Source organism: Osmerus mordax, chromosome 18 (assembly GCF_038355195.1).
Source record: "Osmerus mordax isolate fOsmMor3 chromosome 18, fOsmMor3.pri, whole genome shotgun sequence".
Classification (NCBI taxonomy): Eukaryota; Metazoa; Chordata; class Actinopteri; order Osmeriformes; family Osmeridae; genus Osmerus; species Osmerus mordax.
The window spans coordinates 12,281,048-12,305,132 of record NC_090067.1 but is presented as its reverse complement, the minus strand read 5'-3'; the positions used below and the strand labels follow the sequence as shown (position 1 = coordinate 12,305,132).

Genomic DNA, 24,085 nt, shown 5'->3' with positions numbered 1-24,085 from the left:
CTCCCCTCGCATCTCAACGCTTCAAAAGCCCTCCACTCTCGCAACATCTCACAATGAGAAACTGCTTGTTTACACACAAACATCCCAGTTTCATAGCTAGCAGCATTCACACAGACTAACAAATAGCTCAGATAACTATCCTTTGCGCACACACACGCCTGGGTCTGTATTGGCAGGGCATTGCTGAGAACCATGTCAGTTCCATGACATATGATTTTATCCCTGATTACAGTGGACTACGCTGTACCTTAGAGAGTGCTAAGCAGCCCCTATCGCCCCCCTTACAGTCCTGTCGTAATCCCCTTACGCAAACGAACTAATAAGACTGGGCTTGGCTGTCTTTGGAACCATACATTATGTAAGCAGAAAGGGTTAAACCCCCCCACTGCATTCCTGTATTGAACTGTGTACATGTTTGCTTAACTTTAAATAATGGACGCTAACTTTTTATACCAAATTTTAATTGAATAGCTTTGTATCCATGAGCCAATGTAACAGTTTCCCAAACAGCCCTTAGGTAACATCATAATACCTACACACAGACACGCCCAGGTTGGAAATTCATTATGGAGGAATGTGAGCAGTCTATAAGGAAGTACTGTAGGGGTGAAACTAAGGATGCACTCAGGTATGACACGTGTTCCAGACAGTCGCACACGGCAGGAGCTACAACCTAGCAGGAAGTCATGACAACCAGGGAGAAGCTGACGGCCACAGAGGCTAGTGTTGGTGGTAGACTGGGTTCATCTCAGACAGGGCGGAGACTGGTCACAGACAGTGTGAGACTGGGATTATCATCGCTAAGCAGGGAACAGGGAAGAGAGAGAGAGTGGTCGCTATCTGAATGGGATGTCTGAGAGTTCAGACAGGGAGCACAAGTGTGCAGACACACACTTAACACACTGTGGCCTAAGAAATCTATGGCTGTATTGATGAATGATTTAATGCTTAACTGATTCAAGAATGTGATGATTGCTGACTTACTGTAGGGGAGGACATTAAATCAGTGTTTACAAAATGCTAGGCAGTCCTGATGCATTTTTTTAAATCAATGTGATTGGCAACTACTCTATTGACAATATTGTCAATCAGTCCCTGGTCGGGACTCTCTGGAAGAAGGGTCAGGTCTGGGTCATTGGACGGGGACTTCTGGGGAAGTCCCCGTCCAATGACCCCGTCCAACCAATCTTTGTTCTTCAGGCATCATGCTACCCATGCAGGCTTCAAGATAAGCATCAAGTATCTTATCTTACTGTGCAAATTCCCCAATTCATAACCATGATGCATCATTTAGATTTAGACTGTTTGTTTTCATTGATAGAAGCTAGATATATCCACAACTGCAATGCAGTCAAATGCCTTAGTTATGACTCATGCAGTTTGTATGACAACCTCCCACAGAGAATGGAGGGTTGAAACACGAGCAAACAAGATTGATGATGACTATGATTTGTGAAATAGTTCAACCACTCCTGCGATTGGCAATCGAGGGCCTGCAGAATTTCCACGGTCGTTTCCACACCAACAGTGATTCAAGTTTCAGAGATTTACCTCAGGATCTTCTGTAGAGACCAGTAAACAGGGGAGGGGGCAGGGTTGCTAATACTAACTGACCAGCTGAATCGTAAATGCCCATACAAACAAAGCTTGCCTTCGTTCTAGAACAGGTGTTTGTGAGAAGCAGATGCCGTCTACATAGTAGAATCACTTGATTCAAATGAATGGTCATAAGCAGACTTCTGCAGAGCTGGATAACGACCCATTCATTTGAATCAGGTGTGTTGGAGCAGGGAAACATCTGAAACAGGGTTCCCCAATCCTGGTCCTCGAGGGCCGCTGTCCTGCATGTTTTAGATGTTTCCCTGCTCCAGCACACCTGATTAAAATGAATGGTCATTACCCGGCTTCCACAGAGCTTGATAACAACCCATTCATTTGGAACAGGTGTGCTGTAGCAGGAAAACATCTTAAAGATGCAGTACAGGGTGCCCTGAGGACCAGGGTTGGGAACCACTGATCTAAAACATGCAGGACAGGTGTTCCCTGAGGACCAGGGACCAGGGTTGGGAACCACAGGACTGGAGGAGACATCTCACCTCCTTGGCACTTTTGATCTTCTCCAGAAAGGTCCGCAGCTCTCTGGTTTCGGTATAGAGAGCACGGCACACCGCCTGGTAGTGGCTGGGTGCATCAGTTGGACTGGGCAGGTGAGACGAACACAGCTGGAGGGAAGGAGTTAGCACGTTAAACTACAGTCAAAACAGAAGTTGCGAGGAAAATATCATATTATAAAAGGAAGGTTTATGTTTAGAATGCATGTTATCAAAATAAAATAAGTCATTTTTATATCGTCTTTCATTGAACAACAAACACAATGTGTACAGTCAACAAGAGGGTGGTTTTGTGTTGGAGGATGCTAACATCTGCCTCCACCTGATGTTCCACGTGTCCTTATCGACACAGAAGACGGTCTGACAGAAACACAGACACACAGATTCCTGCTTGTCATGCCACTAACACGCTCCATTTGGTGTCCTGACCTCTGTGGTATTCTGGAGTGAAGAACAGACATTTATAGTTTATAATGGAACAATAGAAGGAACCAGACTATTGACATTTTTCTTTTCTTGGTTTGCCTCCAGCACCAGGCCCTCGTCAGGAATGCCTGATGCTGACACCAGCAGAGATGTTGTCTTCTCACTGAGACTGATGCTCAGGGGAAAGTACATGTGCACTGACACCAGCGCAGTGACAGGCTGAATGCATGTCAAATGTAAAACCCCGATAAACAAGTTAACAAGGCCTGCAGGGACTGTGTTTTCTGTGTTTAAAACCTGATGAATTGGTAAAAGTAAGTCTGGTTTTTGAGTACATAGATGTTTGGGGGAATTACACGAAACTGACACTGCCAGTGGGAGTGTTTCTCACACTTGGGTGGTTTCTCTAGTTTCCTTCTACACAAAAGGTTTTCTCAAAAACCAAAACAGGGAGTAACTCATTAGAGCTGTGAGCGTGGCCTTGCTTAAAATATGTTTTTACTCTAATCTGGTGATGTAACACAGCCAAAAGGAGAGAGATTGTAAAACTGAAAGGACCAAGCATACAAATCATTTGTATGCTTGGTTTAGAAAATCTGGTTTGAAAAATTGAAATCTTTTTTGCGCTTTTTCAAAAACGGGTTTAGAAGATACATATCTTTATTCCGCATTTACTGTTAATCCAAGTTTTACACTTGCAAATCTGTATTACCCTAATTTATCTTAATTTAATGAAAAACATTCACATGCTTAAATGTTATTAATCCTCCTACTCTTTCACTAAGTGAAAAAGGCAGAAAGAACAAGAATAAAATAACATAGAAATCTTCATTAATGCTTATGAACGTTATTTCTTTCATGTAATGACATCACTAGGAGTGGGGTGTCAAAATGTATGGTACAGTTATCTAATAGTAGCAATAACTGCCATACTGTAACCCACTAATATGCCAATTGTTGCCGAACTTACGGCTGGCTATGAGGACACATTCTATTCACAGCGAGCCAGGGCCAGACACTGGGGGCATTATATAGCGAGGGGTCTGAGAGTGCATAACCGTTGCTGGACCTATAAGCCCCCCCCCCCCCCCCCAAACGCACACAAGGGTGTTTACATAGCTGAGATTACCAGTGGTCCCCTTGCAGAGATGCTGAGGGATTTGTCTGTGGAGGTCTCTGGAGGCAGAACAGTCAAAACTGTGTGAGAAACTGTGACGGTGACTGGGAGGGTCTCAGGGAACCGTCTCAAAACACCATGGGAGTGGGAGATGCCAAAAATAAAGAATTTCCATTTGCACTTCCTGTCAACACTCGAAAAACACCTCAAATCCAATCTGAAGTAGTTTCATTCACCGTATGTTAACAAAACAAATCTACTCATCCTCTCAACACAAACCTCCTTCATAAAAAATAAATAAAAAAACTCTGGTCTAGCTCGCGAACGCTTGACGGCACTCACCGTGATGATGTCCCGCAAGCCTTTGACGTTGCAGGTGACGCTGGGGTTCTCCTCGCCCTCGTCCTCCTCCTCGGTGGCCTCGTAGCCCTCGTCGGGGCAGAGGTCGCCCTCCGCCTCCGTCATGTTGGTCATGGTGTCGATGAGCTGCTCCAGCGGAGGGCTGAGCTCGCGCTCCTCGTTCTCCTTCAACCCGTAGTCCAGCGCCTTGTAAATCATGATGCCCAGCGACTCGATCACCTGCGGGGGGGACAAAAGACGGCGACGTTGGAAAACGCTGGCGAAATGTGGGAAAACGCTGGCTAACTTTTGGCAAAATCTTGGTGAAAGACTGGACGACAATGTGGTATAAACATGGGGAGAATTGTTCTGGGGTGATTTTAGAGACTATACAATGATGATGTAAGGACGACATGGGAGATAATGTAAAAGCAATGAAGCGTCAACGTGAGGATAACAAAGCATAGGGACCATGTGGGAGCGATGACAGGGATTACGTACAGTAAAGTGGAGACAGCATTGGGCTAACTTGGGCATAGCAGAGTACTGACATCACAAAATAACAGATTCTACCTGAAAGTTATTAAAGTCATGAGGACCATCATCGGATGGGACGGAAAAGGAACCAAACTGCTATGAGTATCATTAATTCTGAAAATACAATTTCCTCCATCATCTCCTGACCAGACATGAATCTATTTTATGCAACTACTTTAACACAGTTTGCGACCGGATCTTAACCGTCACCCATAAATCTCTTGACTAATCTCAACTTCGTATGAACCACCAACACAACTTCACACAAAGGCTCCTCTGAGGTGATCTGGCCAGACGGGCAGCATTCTGTCCCGCCGCACAATCCAATCATCTTTTAAGTGACCCATTTGTTTACAGGGGTGATCTCAACTTTGGACGTTATCTCAATCAGGTGACATTGAGTGTCCCCAAGACAACACAAAAACAATCCTGGACAAGTAAGGTCAGGATTGAAACGCTCGTTCAGGGGCGAGAACACAAGCTCCCACAACGCATTTCACCAATACTGGCAATTTTCCATTTACAGTTAGAAATATAAACAAATCTGATAAAACTAAGTCAACGCAGTAAAAGTGAGCGAGTAATTTGAGATATCTTTGACAGTTTTCATGCTTTATCGGACAGTCAAGGCAGGAGTCGAACTCAGGCCGTGACAGTAAGGATGCATGGTACGCACATCCTGTGAACTACCGGGAACCCAGAGTTGACTATTTGAAAGCGAAACGGTGAGCAGAGTGGCTGAATAAGGGCACAACTTTGGAAGGCCTACATTTAGAGTCCATCTTAATAGAGCACTTTGACAAGTAAGGTTTGGCTCATGCTTACTACTGTAACTAAAGGTCCCATCCCATACTAAAATGCTAAAGGCCATACTAAAAGGACACAGCAGGCTAGGTAGGTCAGTCAGTAGTGTGTGTGTGTGTGTGTGTGTGTGTGTGTGTGTCCTCTCTCTAAAGGAATGGTTAGTCATAATTTCTTTCCATGTGAGGACATGAAGTGAATGTGTTGTGAAAGGGAGTTGCCCAACAAGTTCTGAGGGTGAGGCTGTGGGTGAGGAGGGTGTGGCCTCAGTGTGTACTGACCTGTCCCTATTCATAAAATAACATTCACTAAATCCCTTAAGAATATAATTGCTTTTTCCAAAACTCAGTAAGGACAAAAAAGAACATCTGGATACAGTCAAGGGATTTTCTTCACCTTTTGAAAGGCCTTTGCAGATCATTGCTTTCCCAAAGTTCTGATGTTATCATATGACATCTGTGTGCCAGCCCATAATTAACATTTACACGTTATTTATTTAGCAGACACTCCAAAGCAACGTACAAATAGTGTATACAGCAGAAGGTCTATGACCTGCCTTATGGCTCCCTGATGGCTAACACAAATACCGTCCAACAGTCTTTATCATTATGTAACTTCATAATCCTGTTGTGAGTCCTAGAGGAGTGGGGCAGGGCTGACAGGCCAGGAGACCCCGCAGGTCAGAGGCAGGACGGACCGCAGAGACATTTCATCCCCACGCCCGTCTCTAAACAGATACAGAGTGCTCAGAGGTCACGGCCTACATGTCCTATATGCAAACATGGCTCAGTAGGGTTAGGGCTAGGATACAAACTCCAGAAAAACTGAGTAGAATCTACTCAGTTCGTACTACTTGTTTATTTCTATGATACTATTTCTTATTCTAGAATCAGTTTCCCCCTTGATGAGAGCCCTCTGAGCAACTGAACACAACTTAGACACACTGGCATGACTCTTCTGCACATTCAGCCTAGCAGCCAATTGAACCCTTTCAAAAGACCGTTTAGCCAATCAGGGGCCAGTCAACCAGTAGCCTCCCCCCTCCCTCCCTCCCTCATGGTCCAGAGATCCGATAGGTGACTGTGATTGACAGGCGGTACAGCGTACTGTCAAGTGGCACCAGCAAGCCAACTGCCAGACCTGCATTACATAGTGGCCACAGTGTTTGGGTAAAAAAGCTCATGTGCTCTTCGGGAGGGTAGAAAACAACTTGGAATGTTCCAGGACTTCTACTGGCAATCTAGTTGACACAAATCAACAAATGGCATGCGACAGGAGAAAATGCCCAAAAAAGCTTCAGGAGTTTAAAATAAGCATGGGTGGTGTCCACAGCTGTACTTGAGTTAGTGTTTGATATGTGAAAGTGATTTTACACTGGGGATTAAAAGCATGCTAAAGAAAAAAAACTACCACAATTAAATAAATACAAATTTAATAAAAGTTGTTAGTATTCTCTATTCTAATAATTAACTATCCCTAATTGCGCAATGTATTTTACAGCCCATCTGATCCCTGTTAGTTTATTGTAAGCATACCGTCAAAGACTGAGGTAAAAGTGGTTTAATTAAAGGAAGGTGTGGGTGAAGGAAGAGCAGCTTCTGCAGCACACAAGCAGAGACACGGGGGGAAATCCAGGACTCATATCACAGTCCTGCCAAGTCAGAAGTCTTCAAATGAGATTGAGACTCAAAAGGGGGATGGGTAGAGGACTATTAGAACAGATCAACGCCCATGGAAACAAAAAAATACCAAAATAACAAATGTAATTTGTCACAGAGTAGGCTAATGCGCCATTTCGTGCTAGTCATCGTGAGTGTACAACCGACAAGCCCATACTTACGGTAGAACTCACGCTGCAGTAAGAAAATATGGCGTTTACCAACTTCCAGACATTTTGCACTGTACAGTACGTGATGTAACTGAGGCCTGCAGGAGCTGACGGCTTAATCAACCAGATGTTCAAACAGCCCTGGACACTTTCAACCTGATTAACCTCACCCTGACTCGACAGAAAGCCGAACTATTTATGTGACGTCCCACAGGTTTGTTTTGTTCTGAGGGAACAAAATCTCATCGCGATATGAAACGGTATCTAAAGCCAGGGTATGAGGTGAAGGAGCTGTGAGATTAAATCGAAGCCGTTAAAATCGCAAACCAAGTGTACATTCATCAATACAAATCGCTCTAGAATTATGGTCTATAGAATTACAGGACTATAGAACACGTTTACAATTCAGCATTCTGGAATGTTTCATCTTCCTGAAAGGGAGTCTTGTGTCCTGTCAGACTGATCCTATTTCTGTTCTCACTGGGCTACAGTTTCTCTCACACCACACAAGACAATGACTGTTGGTGAAAATGCATCTGCGAGCTGTGTTCTTCACATGACATCACTGCTGGGGACGTGGTCACACTTCCTATTGTGGTCTCAGATGGCAGCTGAGAAGGGAAAATAATTAAATACAAATATATTTTTCAAACCTATAGAAACTATTTAAAACATTTTATTAAATAATTTTTTTTTTAATGTAAAAAATTCAAAACTTTTTTTCAAAAATATTTTTTACTACAGCCACACCAAGAATTGTGTAAGACCCGCCATGAAACAAGCAAGAACATTGTGTATTCTATTGTGCATGTATTCACATTGAAATTCAGACATTTATTTGAGCCCCACGACTGTATGGATTACTTAAACAATGTTGCAAATAACCTAGACCCATGTCAGAATGTCAAAATGCAAAAGCACAAGAATTTACATTTTTGGAAAGGTCAAATTCAGTTTGGGACAGTTAATTTTGCACTTCGGGACGGTACTGGGACAGTTAGGAAAAAAGTTAGCTGCGAGCCCTGGTTCCACTACTTAAGAAAACATGTTGATTTCCTTTCCTGCTAGGCACAACAGTGGCCGTAATAACCTCCATATTTTTTTGGGGGGGGGGGGGGGGGGGGGGGGGTGCAGAACGGGGTCAACAGGCTGCATGCTCAATGGACATATAGGCCATTTCACGGAACAGAAGCCAATAGACACTTAATCAGCAGCATCAATTTCAGTCGCCTTGCAGCACACAGAGAGAGCGAGAGAGGGGCAGGGGAATTCTGCAGTAGTGCCCTTGGAATGTTGAGGTACATTTTGTACGTGTTCTGCCAAAGTACAAAGACTAAACGCACGGCTAATGAAATCACTCCTCCTCACCCTTGCACAGTGTGCGTTTCCCTGAGAGAAGAGGGTGAATTCCAAATGAAAAGCACTGTTTCTGTTCGAGGGAGACTCCCAGAGCAGTTGTGGTGGCTGCTGCCCTGTGTGCTGCTACTGTTGTGCTGCCTGCCTGCAAGGCCTGCAGGACCCCAGGCCTGGTGGTTACACTAACACAGGCGAGGCCTGCAGGACCCCAGGCCTGGTGGTTACACTAACACAGGCGAGGCCTGCAGGACCCCAGGCCTGGTGGTTACACTAACACATACGAGGAAAAGAATGAGACGTTTGTTTCGGGTTTCCACCATCACTCGCTCTCCCTGAAACACTCTCCTTCAACAAGCTCACATATTCATTTACATTGTCATTTAGCAGACGCTCTTATCCAGAGCGACTTACAGTACAGGGATACCCCCCCCCCCCCTCCCCCCCGAGGAAAGTAGGGTGAAGTGCCTTGCCCAAGGACACATCATTTTGCACGACCGGGAATCGAACCAGCAACCTTCTGATTAATAGCCCGATTCCCTAACCGCTCAGCCCCTCAGGATTCTCCTGAGACAGACACATACACACAGCTTGTAAGGGGATTGTCAGTCACAGTAGCCTTGTCCTCCAGCCAAACGACCAGTCAGAATCAATAAAGGCACCGACACCAATATCCACATTAACAATGAAAGTGGGAGACCTCAAGTTAATATGCATCTAGGTCATTATCGATGCAACATATGACCACAGACGGAAGTGGACTAACAGAATTATGAGGTTCAGTAGAGATAATCAAAGAGTTTTGATCTGGAATCCCATCCATCAATTGGGGGTGGCTAGCATGGGTTTGGTGCTAATGATGACCTCAGGATACTATAGGCTACATCTGTCCAATACTGTGTGTCTCATGGCACCCTCTGTGCCTTTTAAACAAGGTCAGCTAAAGTCCCTGTCTGCCATTTGGTGGCCGGTGGCAAAACTGAGAGATGATTCCAAAAGACAGACCAGAAAGACAGCCTCCTTGAGCATTCGTAACTAGTTGAGGGGAGCCAATCTCAGGCACACACACATTGCAGAGAAGTTACATAAGCAGGCTAAATCTAGACCAAGTTCGCCGCAGTAACGGATGCTCCATCTTCCCTGCAGACAGCCTGTCAGCCAACGCCCTGGACAGAACATTTCGGAGGCAGCCTTAGTTGCCCCTTCATCCTCACATCACCCCTTGCCCCGCCCCTTCCCCAGTCTCGCTGGTGTGAAACTGCTGAGATTGCTCTGGCATCTCCTACAGTGCGTCTGGCTTTTCAACCCGACTTGCGACACACAGACACTCGTGCACACATACACATCTCATCAAATATTTAAGGTCCAAGAAGCCAGGTTTTAAGTTTTTTTTTTCAAATGAAACCATGCAATATTTATGAGTGTAGGACGAGCCAGGAGAATTTTAATCCAAATATATGCATTTCATAGCCAAGTACCATTACTGTGACTGGGTGAAGCGTTTTGAGAATGTTAAACTGTCGTTTTACATTGAAACATGTAGCTGATGCCTTACTCCAAAGCAACATGCGAATAGTGCATTTAGTGGCCAAAGTGCAGTAGATAATCAAGGACAAGAAGTCCACAGTTAACAGTATTTCAGTGGTTACTGTCATGGGAATGGTTTGTCGGTATGCACTGTTGTCATGCAAAACAATTAAATATTCAATGAGTACACCAAAAGGCCACATGTAGACACCTTTCTGTAAGGGAATCCCCCTAATAGGATACCTGCTCGTTGTGTAATCTCACCATAATCCCAAACGAGGGCCGAACTGGGTTAAACCAGTTTGTATGGTATAGAGAAGCCTCTGACGGTTAAAAGGATTGGTCAGTGTGACAAATCATTCAGCTATCTAAATCTTAAAGGGACTGAATTACTGCCTACAAAAACCTATAAATTCTGTACTTCAGTTGGATTCACAAAAAAGATATTATAATAAAATGTACTACGGTGTTGAGATGCATTGAGCTAGCAACAAGACAGAAAATTGATACTTGACCAACTTATACACATGTGGTTCTGCATATTTTGAGACAATGACACATTTACTGGACTAGTTAAACAAGAAAACAGGGTGTCATTGAGCACTCCAGTCCGTGGTGTATGGAGTCTAAGTTAGGACCTGAGAGGGGGATATGGGTCATGGGCAGACGACTGGCTGAACGGGGGATTGAGATGGATTGACAGAGAACTAACAAACTCTTGGAGTACAGAAACCGACTGTGTGTGTGTGTGTGTGTGTGTGTGTGTGTGTGTGTGGGGGGGGGGGGATACATACTGTATCCAATATGATACAACATAATATAAACATAATATACTGTAAATTACAGCAAATGAGATCAGCAGCATTAAATCATGGACCAGAAGCTATTGCAGACATGAGAAGACCGCCAACACTGGTTGGGTCATGAGACCAGGCCTGTCATGAACACTCAGCTACGATCAGCTGAACTTGAACTTTCAAGGCCGAGATCGCCAAGTCGAGGACAGAGACAATCACATGATCTGAGAAACGCACCAAAAGAGGTGTTTTGGATGGTAAAAAAAAAAAAAAAAAAAAAACAACTAAACAAAGAAATTGAGTCTCCACCGCACACTGAAACAAGTCATCTTGAACTGGCTTAACACTCTGGAATGTTCATGTGATCATGTGATCCAGGAGACAAGCAGAAGGAGAGATGATGAGTGCAAACAAGCTATGAAAACTGAGCTGTCCAACTGGGATGTTGACAGTGCACACACACACACACACACACACAAAACACATGCACGGACACACACAAGTACACACACACACCCTGTGTAATTACTATGTGCAGACAGAGAGACCGTGAGAGAGTTGCGTCCTTTCTCATGATGGGCCAATCTGAACAAAGACCAGACACGTGTCTCGCCCCTGTTTATTTTGATGCTGCAGTTGGTGTTGTTTACCGAGAGCGCCTACAGGTGTGAGGGGTGTGTGTGTTTGTTTGAATTCATTTTCATCAGTCCTGTGTCGAAAGTAATTAAGACTCTATAAAAAAGGTGCTTCACGTGTTCAAGTCAGAAAGAAGTGTGTGTTTGTGTGTGTTGGGTCTAAGTAGCGTCTATGTAGGTCTCCTGTCTCTCCCCATCTGTGCAGGCAGAGCTGGTAGCCAAGCCTTCCCCTATTTACACAGACGTCAGCTGCTGTGGCTGGTATGGAGCCTCTCTCAACCATCTGGGAGTGACGCATTGGCCTGTTATCAAGGCTGGAAAGAACCAAGTAAACAGCCTTTCATGAATTCACTCTGAGGAACTCATGTTTGAGTTCATGTTGGATTCATCTTTGAGGTGATACATTCAGTACATGGGAAAAATTGAGAGGCTAGTTAGAAACTTGTCCTCGTACTTGTCTGTTAGTTAAAGACTAGTTGTTAGCTTAGCATTGCATCATAGCTGTCATGCTAATGTTTTGATGTCTGAAAGGCTACTAAGATTTTCCAATGTGGTCACTGGGTGGGTACAGTTATAGAAGAAACCAAAACGTTCTTTCCTTCCTGAGACTGAAGAGAATCCCTGTGGTCATCCACCACTGAAACTGCTAAGTTCAGAAGAATCTATGACCAGACCTAGGTATGGTTGATCAATGCCATGTGACTAAACCATGGTGAAAACTGGGGGTGCACAACTACATTGCAGCTAAATTGCCTCCCTGGATAGATACACCCAAACTAAATCATCCATGACCTTTTGAAAACACTGAAATGTGATGAGTCACACCGGTGGAGAAGCCCCAGCTGACACAAAGACAGTATATTTAACTCACCTCTTCTGACGTGCTGGCAGATCTGTATTTATCTGTGAAGAGAAGGGAACATCGTTGTTATTCACACCCCTCTCCATCTCCCCCCCCCAGACACATACCACCTTAAGTTTCTTTTGGTGTTGCATTTGTCATGCTGTAGGTGAGGGGGCTAGGGGCAGGCAACACTCCAGATTGCTGCATGTGTAGATTCAGATGAATACACTCATAAAAAGGAGTTTTGATGGAGTCAGGTGGCTGAGCGGTGAGGGAATCGGGCTAGTAATCCGAAGGTTGCCAGTTCGATTCCCGGTCATGCTAACTGACGTTGTGTCCTTGGGAAAGGCACTTCACCCTACTTGCCTCGGGGGAATGTCCCTGTACTTACTGTAAGTAGCTCTGGATAAGAGCGTCTGCTAAATGACTAAATGTAAATTAAATGTAAATGTAAAAAGGTAAAATTACTGACTACACAGAACACAGTGTCTCCCCAGTGACAGTCCTTGGGGGTTCACCCCATAGAGTTACACAGCATCAAATATTAAAACCACACAAGGTCACCAGAGAGAGAATATGCAAGGCTGAACAAGGCACAGGATGCCTTTTTCCTGTCAAAGCACAGACCAAAATCCCAACTCAAAGTATATAGTCAAAATGTTCAATTCAGTCCTCATGTTCTTGGCTAGGAGACGTTTTGGGTGAAAATTCTACGAATATGAAAGAGTTTATTTTACCAGTGTGCCAAGACCGATGAGAAAGAGACAGACACATTATAGCCTGTGTGTATATGAGTTGACAGTGGGGAGATAATGTGTGTTCAATCATATTGGAGGATTGCTGCCTACACCCCCCCCCCCCTCCACCCTCCCCTCTCGCAGCCTACACAAGACTTGTTTCCATGGCAACCCTTTTCTCATGGTGTGAAACTGCCACAGGGGCTCATGCACCGGTCAAAAAAAAAGAGACCCAAATTAAAACTGAAGAACTTACACCACGTCCATATCGTGGACCCAACAAGGCCTGCAATCATTTTGGACAATGCATCTAATTTAGAACAATTTATCAATTGAAATGCTTTCATCCAATTAAATGATTATAGAGTCAGATCTAGCCTTACCGATGATTCTATCTAACATAAACAATTGTGTACGTAGGGAGGTCAACATGACAGAAGTCGGAACTCAGATAATTTAAATAACAACATGATGATCCCAATCACTCTCTTTGATACGACATAGAACAGTCATTCTTCTTTTGGCTGTTATTATTTAACATCTTCATTCAATATCGGCCAATAGCCTGCAGAGTCCTGACGCTAGTCATGACGTTCAACAGCGCAGAGAGAGGGAGACGAACAGACTGGTTGTTACCTCTCATTCACTGTTAAACAGAAAATGAGAAAAAGAGCGATAAACTACTCTTTCTACATATGAGCTGTTGGCAGCACTGATATACCCGCCTTCATCAGTCAGATTGCATTCCAACAGTGAACCATAAAAGGCATCTGAAACACATTCTATTTTAATAACGAAACTGTTTGTTGTATAGTACAGAACAATCAGTTTCAGACAAATTGTACTTTGAATGCGTGAGTCAATTCTGTAAGTAGGTCAAGATGTTGTTCTCTCTCGCGTCGAGAGGAACGCAGGTTGAGACACAGTTGTCAGGATCATTCAGCTCCCCTCGACCTAGGAACACGGCTGCACTTCAGGAGTCAAGGTACACAAGACACTGAGGACTTTGAAGTCAGTCCACAGAGAGAAAACAGGCTTTGATTCTCCTCCAAAAAATGTCAACACAAAATAAGTTTCCCTCTCTTAATGAGCAGTTTCGTTGGATGTGTGATTTCCCTGTGTAACTTACATGAAGAACAACTTTATTTGTTGCCCTGAGCAACACTGTCTGGCTGTAGTTTATGCCTGACTGGGTAAACTCTGCATCAGTCTTTAGTCTTGTCCTGAGGATTTGCAGTTGAAAGGGGGGAAAACAGCCACTGCAATGGAGTTTTAACAATTACCTCAGAAACGCAGGCCTGTTTTTTCAACAGTCAGGAGAGGTTAGGACAGCAACCCTGAAGTTACCCTTTCCACCAGATAAAGCCCGGTTGGCATATTTGAAGCTGCCTAGTGTCGCCCCTGACTATTCATTCTTCAGGCTAACACCAACCTCTTTGTCCTGGTTACACAGAACTTTGTAAAGGACACTTCGGAGGAGTCCGATTTTACTTTTCCCTAGAAAGTCTCATGTTTTTAACCAGGTATTATCAGTGGCCTTGGGTAAACCATTTACTCGAATAGTCTTCTAGATTGTTTGAACAATCTCTATTTTAAGAACATACATTTAGCAAATGCAACTATACCTAATCTTTTTTTTTTTTTTTTTTTTTTTTACAAAATAGCCAAGTGTTTCCCGCCCATAGACTAATGAAAACAGCAGAGGAGTAGGCCCACTCTCCTTCCATCTCCATAGTGAACTGCATCACTGGAGCCAGAAATAGCCCCTGACTGCGATTCTGTGGATCAGTTAAATTCTCTCTGGTCATATCAGAATGCATTTAACCCTCAATTCTCCAGGGAGACAGGGAGTCTGGCCCCAACGAGAGTCTGATTCATGACCAGACTAGGTTGTGATAAAACAGAGATCATTGAGGTGAATATCATCAGTCAGACTGGTCTAAGAAGAGGACCGCCTTAATGTTGCCGGAAGCCCAATCGAATAGTTAGCACAACTTGCTGAGCGGTATTTACATTAATTCAATTCCTGCACCGATAGTAACCTCCGAAGATACTGTGGCCGTCCAAGTTGACTGTAGGGCTGGGACATGTGCTTAATAGACTTCACGTCTTTCTCATCCGTAGCCCTAATGAGAATCAGGACAGAGAAGAATGTCCCAAAATATCCAAAAGCACCCTTTAAGGAGCAGCAGCAAGTTCAGCCTACAACTTTCTCTCCACTTGCGCTGAGTGACTTGTCATTTAAAATGACGTGTCTTGTTTTGCAAATCCTACCTACTGCTTTCTGGAAATCTCAAATGAAATATGAGTAAACTTATGGCCGGTTTAAATCACGTGTTTGTGTTTTTTTCTGTGTCTAAATGTGACTGTCTCGTCTTGCTTTCAAGGGAACATGGGACGCCTGGAAGTACCATTCTGATCTGGATCGACTAGTTCAACCAAACCAAGAGACAGACGCTTCTGGAATGAATTGCAGACCAAAGAAAGGCTGGGATGGGTTCAGTAGAACGAGTGGACAGAAAGACCAGAGGTGGATAGAGTGAAATAATGGTGGTGGAGGGGAGGGGGGCTTGGCTAATAAGTTCTCAAAGGAGAGAACAGGAAATCAAAACCAATGCCTCGGGCATTGTTATTGCCTCACCTCTCCCCCACTCAGACATTTATGGAAGGGTATATGCGTGTGACTGGCAAACCCTGAAGTACGAAATCCATCCAACTTAAGGTTACGGATAAACAGCATTGTGCCAGCATGTCATCTGATTATGTTTTGAGTTTATTTACGTTATCATTTGAGAGTTAAGGAAAGGTCGTCCTTCACAAACAAAACGCTTTGGCTACAACTGAAATGTAAATACATTTGTCAAAATATGGCAATGATTAATCAAAGCAGGGAAAGTGCCCTCAAGCCCCTTTTTTATGGTCTTCTCAACTTCACATGGTTTTCCTGATTATCATGGCTGACTGAATGCCACACTTCAAAAATGTGGCCTCTACGGCCTCTTATCAGCAGACTTCGTTTGAACAATTGTCTTTAAATTGGAAAATAGCGTAATAGAATCCTGCCGACTTCTAATAAAAAACACGGAGCTCTAAACAACTTGTTTGTCACTGGAAATATTTGTAACTTTCTAGAAGCCAAGTCAGTCAATCGTTTGTTAAAATGAAATGCATTCTGGCCTATAATCTATACTACATGATTTCTGCTTTGCCAAGTCTGTAAACAAAATCAACACATGGCTGAAAAAGCGACAACATGGCCACTGTTAAGATGCATAGTTTCGTATGCTTCATAATTATGTTGACGTGGTAAATTCAATCAGCCATTCTATCAAAGGCGGGTTAATTTAAAATTTTCAACGCATAAATAAGTAAACAGAAAAGGACATCATGCAATGAGTTATTTGTTTACCTGTACTGTCTATGTAATGCAATTTCACGGTCCCATCTCGCCGAATACGAACATCGCCTGGACCTTCAATTCTTCTCACACAGTCCTCAACTGACGCGCCAGTCGATTTGGAATTCCGATGTTTTTGAGCTAAAGTTTGGCAACACTGGTAACAAACAGCCCATGCCTGTTCTTCATTGATCGGCTGGCTGTATAAGGTAAGAATTTCTTCCAAAGACAGCTCCTCTGCACCATCCCCACAATCCATGTTAACGTCCCCGGCGTTTAAATCGACGCCAATACCTTGGAGAAGCGTTGGTGAGATAAACATTCAATCGTCTGTCCCTGACCCTTCGGTCATCCTCACATCATACCTACGTGAGTAACCGCTGTTGTCGACAGAAAATATTAGGAAAAATAACGATAAGATGGTCTTTCTACATATAAAGAGCTGCTGACAATACTGATGCATCCGTCTTCGTCACCCGTTCCCTATCCACCGATTTAGTACAACAGCGGTTTATTGCTAACGCCAATTCGTCTCCAACGCCACGACCTTTTCTGCATGGTCTCAAAGTCTGCCCGGTTAACACCAACCCCAAACTAGTGACACACAATAAATACCAATTATTCAATCAATAGGGTCGATTTAGTTTCTCCCAAGAGAATATTTTCTGATGTTAATTTTGGTAAATATGAGGCCTCTTTTTAAAGTAGAAAGACAAGTTTAGTCTGTTTTGCTAACGAACAGTCTTTAACCAGAACTTTTACCCAGAAAGAGAAAAACCTAGTTTGAAAGTTGTAAGTAACCTCTAAACACATTTATAAATGTTGCTAAACATGTTCATTTTTATATCTAAATACAATATTTGGTTGTAGCCCTTTTTTCACATGGTAATTTAGTCAATTCACAGAACACTACACAGATGGATTTAAAACATGACAAGCTACTTAGATGGATTACCCAATGCTAAACCTCAAATAACAGCACAAATATTTCTAGTAATATTTATTTTGATTCAGAAGAACTGTGTGAACTCTGACTAAATCACATGTTGAGCACACTGGTCAAAGCTGAACTGGCCCATGCATGTTGAACTGCCATTAAAAGGACAGAATTTTTCATTTTTAACTTTTTTTTACAACATAAAACTGAACAATGCAGGCAAGTTACTTTTGTCAATTCAATATTTTAGAGCATTCAAACATTCAATGTGTCTTTTTATTGAAGTCTGTACCACTCTGCTCTCGCTTCCCTTGTGTCTCATGCAGTGAGATCGCCCCCTTCTGGCATACTATGTGTACTGCTGCATGTATTGTCAAATAATAAATACATCAAATTTACAATTGTTATTCTTTATTATAATATTTTTCATTGGCAAATATGCACACACCCACACCATTTGCTTTGTTTGGAGTCCAAAACGAGCTGGTAAATATCCGTCCTTGGTGTATGATTTTCACATAATAGGGTAGCATGGATATAGAGCTATACCACACTGGTTGTCTTCATTCCTCGCCATTTTGACATAGCCTCTGTCCCCGAAGTATATACCCCAACTGCAGTGAAGGGAACACCAGTTACTATATACAGCTTTACTGTCTGGATCATGAAAAAAACAAAAAGGAAGCCATAAAAACCTGTTCTTGACGAGCCAGTAATCCTGTCCATCTACAGAGCCATAACCCACAACCAAGACAGCGTGATTTACTTTTCTTTTACATGTACGGTCATTGTAAATTCCTGTAGAAGACAGAAATTATATTCATCAGCATTATCACTGTGTAAACAGTACAGTGTTTGGTGCTTCATTATTGCTCATATGTACAGTATAAAACGCATCTGTACAGCATACAAACATGTCCAACTGAACGTGACATGAAGTGGCCAGCGTAGACTTGCATCAGGGTAGAGAATTGTCAGAGGTGAAGTTGTTAACCATCATCATATGATAAAAGTTCAGTTGCCAACATTTGGAATCGTTACCCTGGTGATAGAAGACAAACTTTGGCCTGGAGCCGTCGATGGCGGCAGAGATGGGACCGATAACGGCCAGACCCTCCTTCAACGCCTCCTCATCCCCCGAGGGTAAGAACTCATAACCAGTGCAGTTAGCGGCTCGATGTTTTGTCTCATACTTGCACCCTCCTTCCTAAAAAAGGAAAACAAATGGAGTAAGATTCAGCTGAGGTCACAAACTTTTTAAAACCAAACCGCATATGCAATCTCAGCATATGCGGTCATCCCCGATGACCAATCACAGCCATCTCACACCCATTCGTAATCACAATATGCATCTGAGACCAGTCAATAGATTACCACTAATACAATCACGACCCATCGGTCTGTGGTGTCTTCCTCTTCCTGCATCCCACCCCCACCTTCTCTAATTACATCTGATGATCACTAGATCTTCTAGCTTTTAACAAACTAAGTAAAAGTACTTTATGGCATTATATTTCTGCTACTTAGGGAGTCAGATGGCTGAGCGGTGAGGTAGTCGGGCTAGTAATCTGAAGGTTGCCAGTTCGATTCCCAGCCGTGAAAAATGACGTTGTGTCCTTGGGCAAGGCACTTCACCCTACTTGCCTCGGGGGGAATGTCCCTGTACTTACTGTAAGTCGCTCTGGATAAGAGCATCTGCTAAATGACTAAATGTAAATGTACTTACTCTCCGAAATCACTGTTCTAGTAGAAAGTCTACATCAGACTCACCTTGCCAACGTAGGGATAGGCTGCCTCTGAAGCAATCCCTTGATTTTTGACGACGTATTTAAAGGCATTGGTCATGAAGCCTCCATTGCAGCCATAGTTGCCGTACTTGCCAGAACAGTCCACCAGGTTCTGAGGGCTGAGGTTCACAAGGGTTCCAGTGGTCTTCTTCAGTTGACCTTCCAAGGCCCCTACAGCACTGAAGGCCCAACAAGACCCACAGGAACCCTGCAGAACAGGCCAAATATGAGCCTGATCTATTCCAGCTAGACAACATTTCTACGGTTGACATTCTGAGGAACACTAGAAAGCATGTCCCCTCAACTAAATATGATTGAGTTTGCAGATATAGTTAGCCTCAGTTCATGGGATGCCTTTATAATTTTGACAACACAATGCAGACCAAAGAGCCAGCTATCTTGTTCAACAGTAGTTCTTGCCATGACATACTAGCTCTTTATCAAAGCAAATCATGGCTCCAGTTACATGGACACTAGGGGATTACAGTACAGATGTTCCCCCTTCATATCTGAACATGGTTATGGAAGTAACCATATCAATGAAAACGGTTTTCAAAGCCAAAATGCTGGGTTAACCACAGGCAGTGGAAGCTTATTTATTTTACCTGCAATTTCACCTCAGAGACCAGACCCTTCTCTCTCCAGTCCAGAGATAGTGGCACAGATATCACTGGCATCCTGGTGAAGGTTGAGGACCCCCTCTCCAGGTCAGTGGGTACACGGATGTTAGAAAGTGTGCTGGAGATCTCCTCAAGAGTCTGCCAGAAGGACAAGATTACAGAAACCATCCGTAAAAGATAATGAGAAGTTCCACTTAAAAAAAGTATTATTTCAGGTCTTTCTACGCTTGGAAAGCCACAGTATTGTAGCAACATTAAAGCCCATTCACTCACCAGGTCCCCCATGTGGTTCATGGCCAGGTCGTAGGTGTGCATGCCCATTGAGGCCTCCAGGTTATGCAGATTAATCATCTTGAGGTTCTCTTCCCATATCCGCCTGCGCCCGAACTCTTCAATCTGACAAAACAACATTCAAATTTGAACGCTTCAAAATGCATCGACATTATCCATGTGCTGTAAATGGTGTAGTGCAAAACACCTCATACTCACAAAACAAAGACAATTTTCCTTTGGTGCAATGACACAGGTCATTTAATAAAGTAAATCCAATTATTTCATTTCCTTTTGTGAATGCATGTGATTCAGGAAACCAACAAATGCTAATTACATTTTAGAAACGTTATTCCCCCATACCTTATGCAGGTACAATTTACCATGCATCTTCATCCAAAGGTTCCATCGATCATCCAAAGTGTATTCGGTGTAGGCGACCCCTGATCCCCACAAAAGGACAAACAACAGGCTTCCGAACATCATTCCGAATGAGAATAGTGAACAATTTTCACTTCTTAGACAATGTAATGTAGCCTTGGAAAAACGGTAACTGCGGTTGGGGTTGGAAGAATTACTTTAAAACGTACGCCCGATTGTTGCTTATAGGTTGCGTTGCGTGTAACTTCAGGTCTGTCTATCTCCGTGCCATTAAGTATCCCAATACTGTGGCATTGGTTAAACAGTATTAATATTTCGATATCTACCTCAGACTAAAGGTACTAACGGCGTGAAGTCAGTCAACTATAGTAACTAAAATAATCGTCGACACAATTAATAACTAAAAGCCCAATTGTCTTTGATCACAGTGCCATAGCAAAATTGTGCGCAGTGATTCACACGTGTAAGTAATTAACTTTTACCGATTAACGATTGGTTAAATAGGCCATTGCGGAGCGTGTATCACCCTCGGGATTAAGGTTAGTGAGTTTGGAAGGGTGTAGCCTATTAATAAAAGGAGTTAATGGAAAGGGGGTGCCTCAAACAGAGGTTCTACTGCGCTTGATTATCATAAGCACGGTGTTTGTGAGTGCAATTTTTTTGGGGGGGCGCGCACAGTTTGGTTTCTTTGAGAAACTGGGATGGAGGTATTTTTTTGCTTGTTTTATGTTTAGTTGAGTTTGTTTCGGTAGGTCGCCTGCCGCACACTCCAGAACAGTAGGTGGCGGCAACACTTCTCAATCATGGCTGCAATCTGCCATTTAACTTGTGAAGAGGACGTTTTCAAGTTTTGAACATGCCTTGTTTGAATAAGACACATTACAGAGACGAAGCCGTTAATCACGGATATCATTGTAAAAATTACTAAATGTATTGATGTCGGTGACATCGGTTTTAAAACTTTCGTTTTTTCGTCATTAAAACATTGCGTTCTGTAACCACCAATATTACTCGCTGCAGTGTTTCTCACAAACACGGCGGCTGCCAAATAAGGAAAAAACAAAACAGCTGTGTTTTTGCAACGAGATATTTAATTGTTATTGTGATATTATTTCTCGTTAAGATTTGTCACCAGTCTACAAAACACAATGAAACGTCAGATAGTAGTCCATAGTAAAACATCACAATATAAATTCTCACTCCTAGGCATATGCTACACAGGAGACTTCCAACTTTGCATTGCTCAACTCATTTCCTACCTTGGGGTACTACCGGCCAACGTTCAGACAACCCATCCCAAACCCCATAGCCTACCTCAGGACTCAGACACCAATCATGTATTAATTTCACAGATTCTTTCCTCAGAAAAATCTTGGATATTTCTTTCTTGAAAATGCTGTGACAGCTGAAAGATTGCTTTAATAAGTAGAATAATTAAGAAATCGACACATTTTGTATAGTAAATCTTATGTTTTTATTTGATCTATTTTATGAGAGGTGTAGCCTATATTACATTTACATTTAGTCATTTAGCAGACGCTCTTATCCAGAGCGACTTACAGTAAGTACAGGGACATTCCCCCCGAGGCAAGTAGGGTGAAGTGCCTTGCCCAAGGACACAACGTCAGTTGGCATGACCGGGAATCGAACTGGCAACCTTCGGATTACTAGTCCAACTCCTTCACCGCTCAGCCACCTGAATTACATAACTTGGACCTATTGTCAGACACTGGTATGAAGACATAGAAACAAAGGGACTGCCCTGCCAAGACCCTTAATGACCTAAATGACATTTGGCAAAAGATGAACTATGCCTGCGTCACCGATCTCTTCCTGTCCATGGGGTATGGAGAGAAAACACCATGAGTGCGGTTTCCAAGACACCAGATGGCGATTTCCTGATTCATCATTTTCTCCAGTACAAACCAACTGGGGTGTCTGAGAATATGTAATAAGCGGAGGAAGCGGAGTCTAAAGATTGGGTACAAGGTAGGTCTTTACATATTGCAACCTGAGTAATACATTTAAGGTCAAAGCAAGTATTTGATGCTGTCCTCAAACAGACTAACACATTTTTGTTCATCAAAAGATGAGAATATGGTTTACCTGTACTATATTCAATTGTGACTTTATAAGAAAGTGAGTTCCATATTTTCAAGTCTACTTTCCATCAGTTTTGTAGATGGTAAAATATAACTTTTGCTATCCAAAAGTTTAAGGTCAATTCAAGTTATGGGTTGCAGGTTGAACTTGTTTATAAAAGTAAAGGATGAATCAGAATGCATTAATCAAACCATGGTAAGTGCAATGTTAAAGTCTGCTGATCTGCTTATTTGACAACCAGACTTGATCTTGACCCTAAGTCATGGATCAAGATTTGAAACCAAGTATGCACTGAAAACTCAAACCAACAACTTAATGGTTTACATAAAAAATGGGTTACGAACAAGAGTAGACAATGTTCTCTATATGAAGACTTGAGCTGTTTGTTTGTTTTCCTCATCTTTTCATTACATCACGGATGTTTCAGCGATAAATCGACAAAATAGGGAAGTAATCCCTTCGACAATCAGCAGTGTTACGAAAGGATTTGTTAGCCTAACAGGACCCTGACCATTCCCAGCTTAAGCATCAAATCCTAAGAGGCTGAACAAATAAAAGATTATCTGAATGTGTTTACATTCCCTGTACATTCATTTTGATATCCAGATATTATATTCAATGTAAAGTTAGGTAGACAGACAATAGTACACAATAGAAGTTACAAACTTAAGAGAAATCTGTGAAGCAGACTATGATCATGGTCTGTATAATACAAAATAGGATTTATGTGTTGTGTCAACAAATACGATTATTTTCAAAAATTACATAAGATGCCTCATTTCATCTTCTGCTATTATTTACATTCAAATGTCCTTTTACGACCTCTGGTTCTCAATACAGATTCCCCTTTTTATAACCAACTGCCATTTCCCTTCAGAGTGTAGGGGAGGATAATTTGGTCACTGACTAATAATTTCTGGTCCCTTCAGTAGCTTGTTAAGTCTTCTGTTGAGGATGATGTGATCATAGTATTTCACCAGGGGGCTTGTCCCTTAAAAAATATGGACCAAAACATGTCCTTCTTTTCTTTGGCACACTTGCAGTGGTACTTGTGACGACACCTCTGTCCTATTTTGACAAGGACTGATATTAAGCCACAAGATGTAAAGAGGGATACTTCTGAAACCATCCCCCAGTCCTTAATTCCATTCCCATCTGGTGTTATACCCAAATCTCTCCATTTGGCTGACCCCTTCCTTGCTTCCCATCATCCCTTTGGAAAATTCTCCCTGAGAAGTAAAGCATTGTGCTGGCTGAATTTCATCATTGCGTTTTATAATCACCCAGCATGTCTCCCGTAGCACAGGAAGAGCTGCATCTCTATTGCCACAAGGACAACAAATACAGGAACTATGGAATACCAACATTTTTCTGTCAGCTAATGATGTTGGATATAGATGTGAGAGTTGTTTGCCACGTCTATCGTTTGACTCAGCGTGTGTTAGACGTTTAACAAATGTTTTTGCGCATAAATGGAGCAGTGAAAACGAATTATTGCAGTGCAAAGAAAAAGTGAGATGTAACTGTAGGCAAGTTTG

The 24,085-nt window shown here is 42.8% G+C and overlaps 2 protein-coding genes across 3 annotated transcripts in view; both read right to left on the bottom strand.

Moving 5' to 3' along the window:
* Positions 1–16,930, bottom strand: part of spire1a (spire-type actin nucleation factor 1a) — a 28,746-nt gene extending 11,816 nt beyond the window's left edge. Inside the window, exons 1-4 of the mRNA XM_067255980.1 lie at positions 16,462–16,930; positions 12,343–12,374; positions 3,997–4,233; positions 2,097–2,222 (exon numbers count right to left, since the gene is read on the bottom strand). Coding sequence (XP_067112081.1) covers positions 2,097–2,222; positions 3,997–4,233; positions 12,343–12,374; positions 16,462–16,771 — 705 coding nt within the window. The 5' untranslated portion in view covers positions 16,772–16,930. The remainder of the gene's footprint in view (positions 1–2,096; positions 2,223–3,996; positions 4,234–12,342; positions 12,375–16,461) is intronic.
* Positions 16,931–17,780: 850 nt separating this feature from the next.
* LOC136962700 (cathepsin S-like) lies at positions 17,781–20,808 on the bottom strand. 2 transcript variants are annotated; one of them, XM_067256578.1, is made up of 8 exons: positions 20,642–20,657; positions 20,427–20,506; positions 20,067–20,189; positions 19,779–19,931; positions 19,157–19,381; positions 18,428–18,593; positions 18,082–18,184; positions 17,781–18,000 (listed from the first exon to the last, which is right to left on the bottom strand). In XM_067256578.1, exons 2-8 carry the CDS (start codon positions 20,457–20,459, stop codon positions 17,901–17,903), a joined length of 903 nt encoding a protein of 300 aa, XP_067112679.1. In that variant the 5' UTR covers positions 20,460–20,506; positions 20,642–20,657; the 3' UTR covers positions 17,781–17,900. The 2 variants fall into 2 exon arrangements, with proteins under 2 accessions (XP_067112679.1, XP_067112678.1); XM_067256577.1 differs by having other exon boundaries at positions 20,427–20,808.
* Between the last annotated feature and the right edge of the window lie 3,277 nt (positions 20,809–24,085).

Bases quoted from the DNA above. Each gene is read 5' to 3' on its own strand.
- LOC136962700 (XM_067256577.1), bottom strand. From the start codon at position 20,549: ATGATGTTCGGAAGCCTGTTGTTTGTCCTTTTGTGGGGATCAGGGGTC. The intron at 19,932-20,066 runs GTGAGTGAATGG...TCCTTCTGGCAG, and splicing joins TGAACCACATGGGGGACCTG to ACTCTTGAGGAGATCTCCAG. The intron at 18,001-18,081 runs GTTTTTATGGCT...CCTTCACTGCAG, and splicing joins TACTGGCTCGTCAAGAACAG to TTGGGGTATATACTTCGGGG.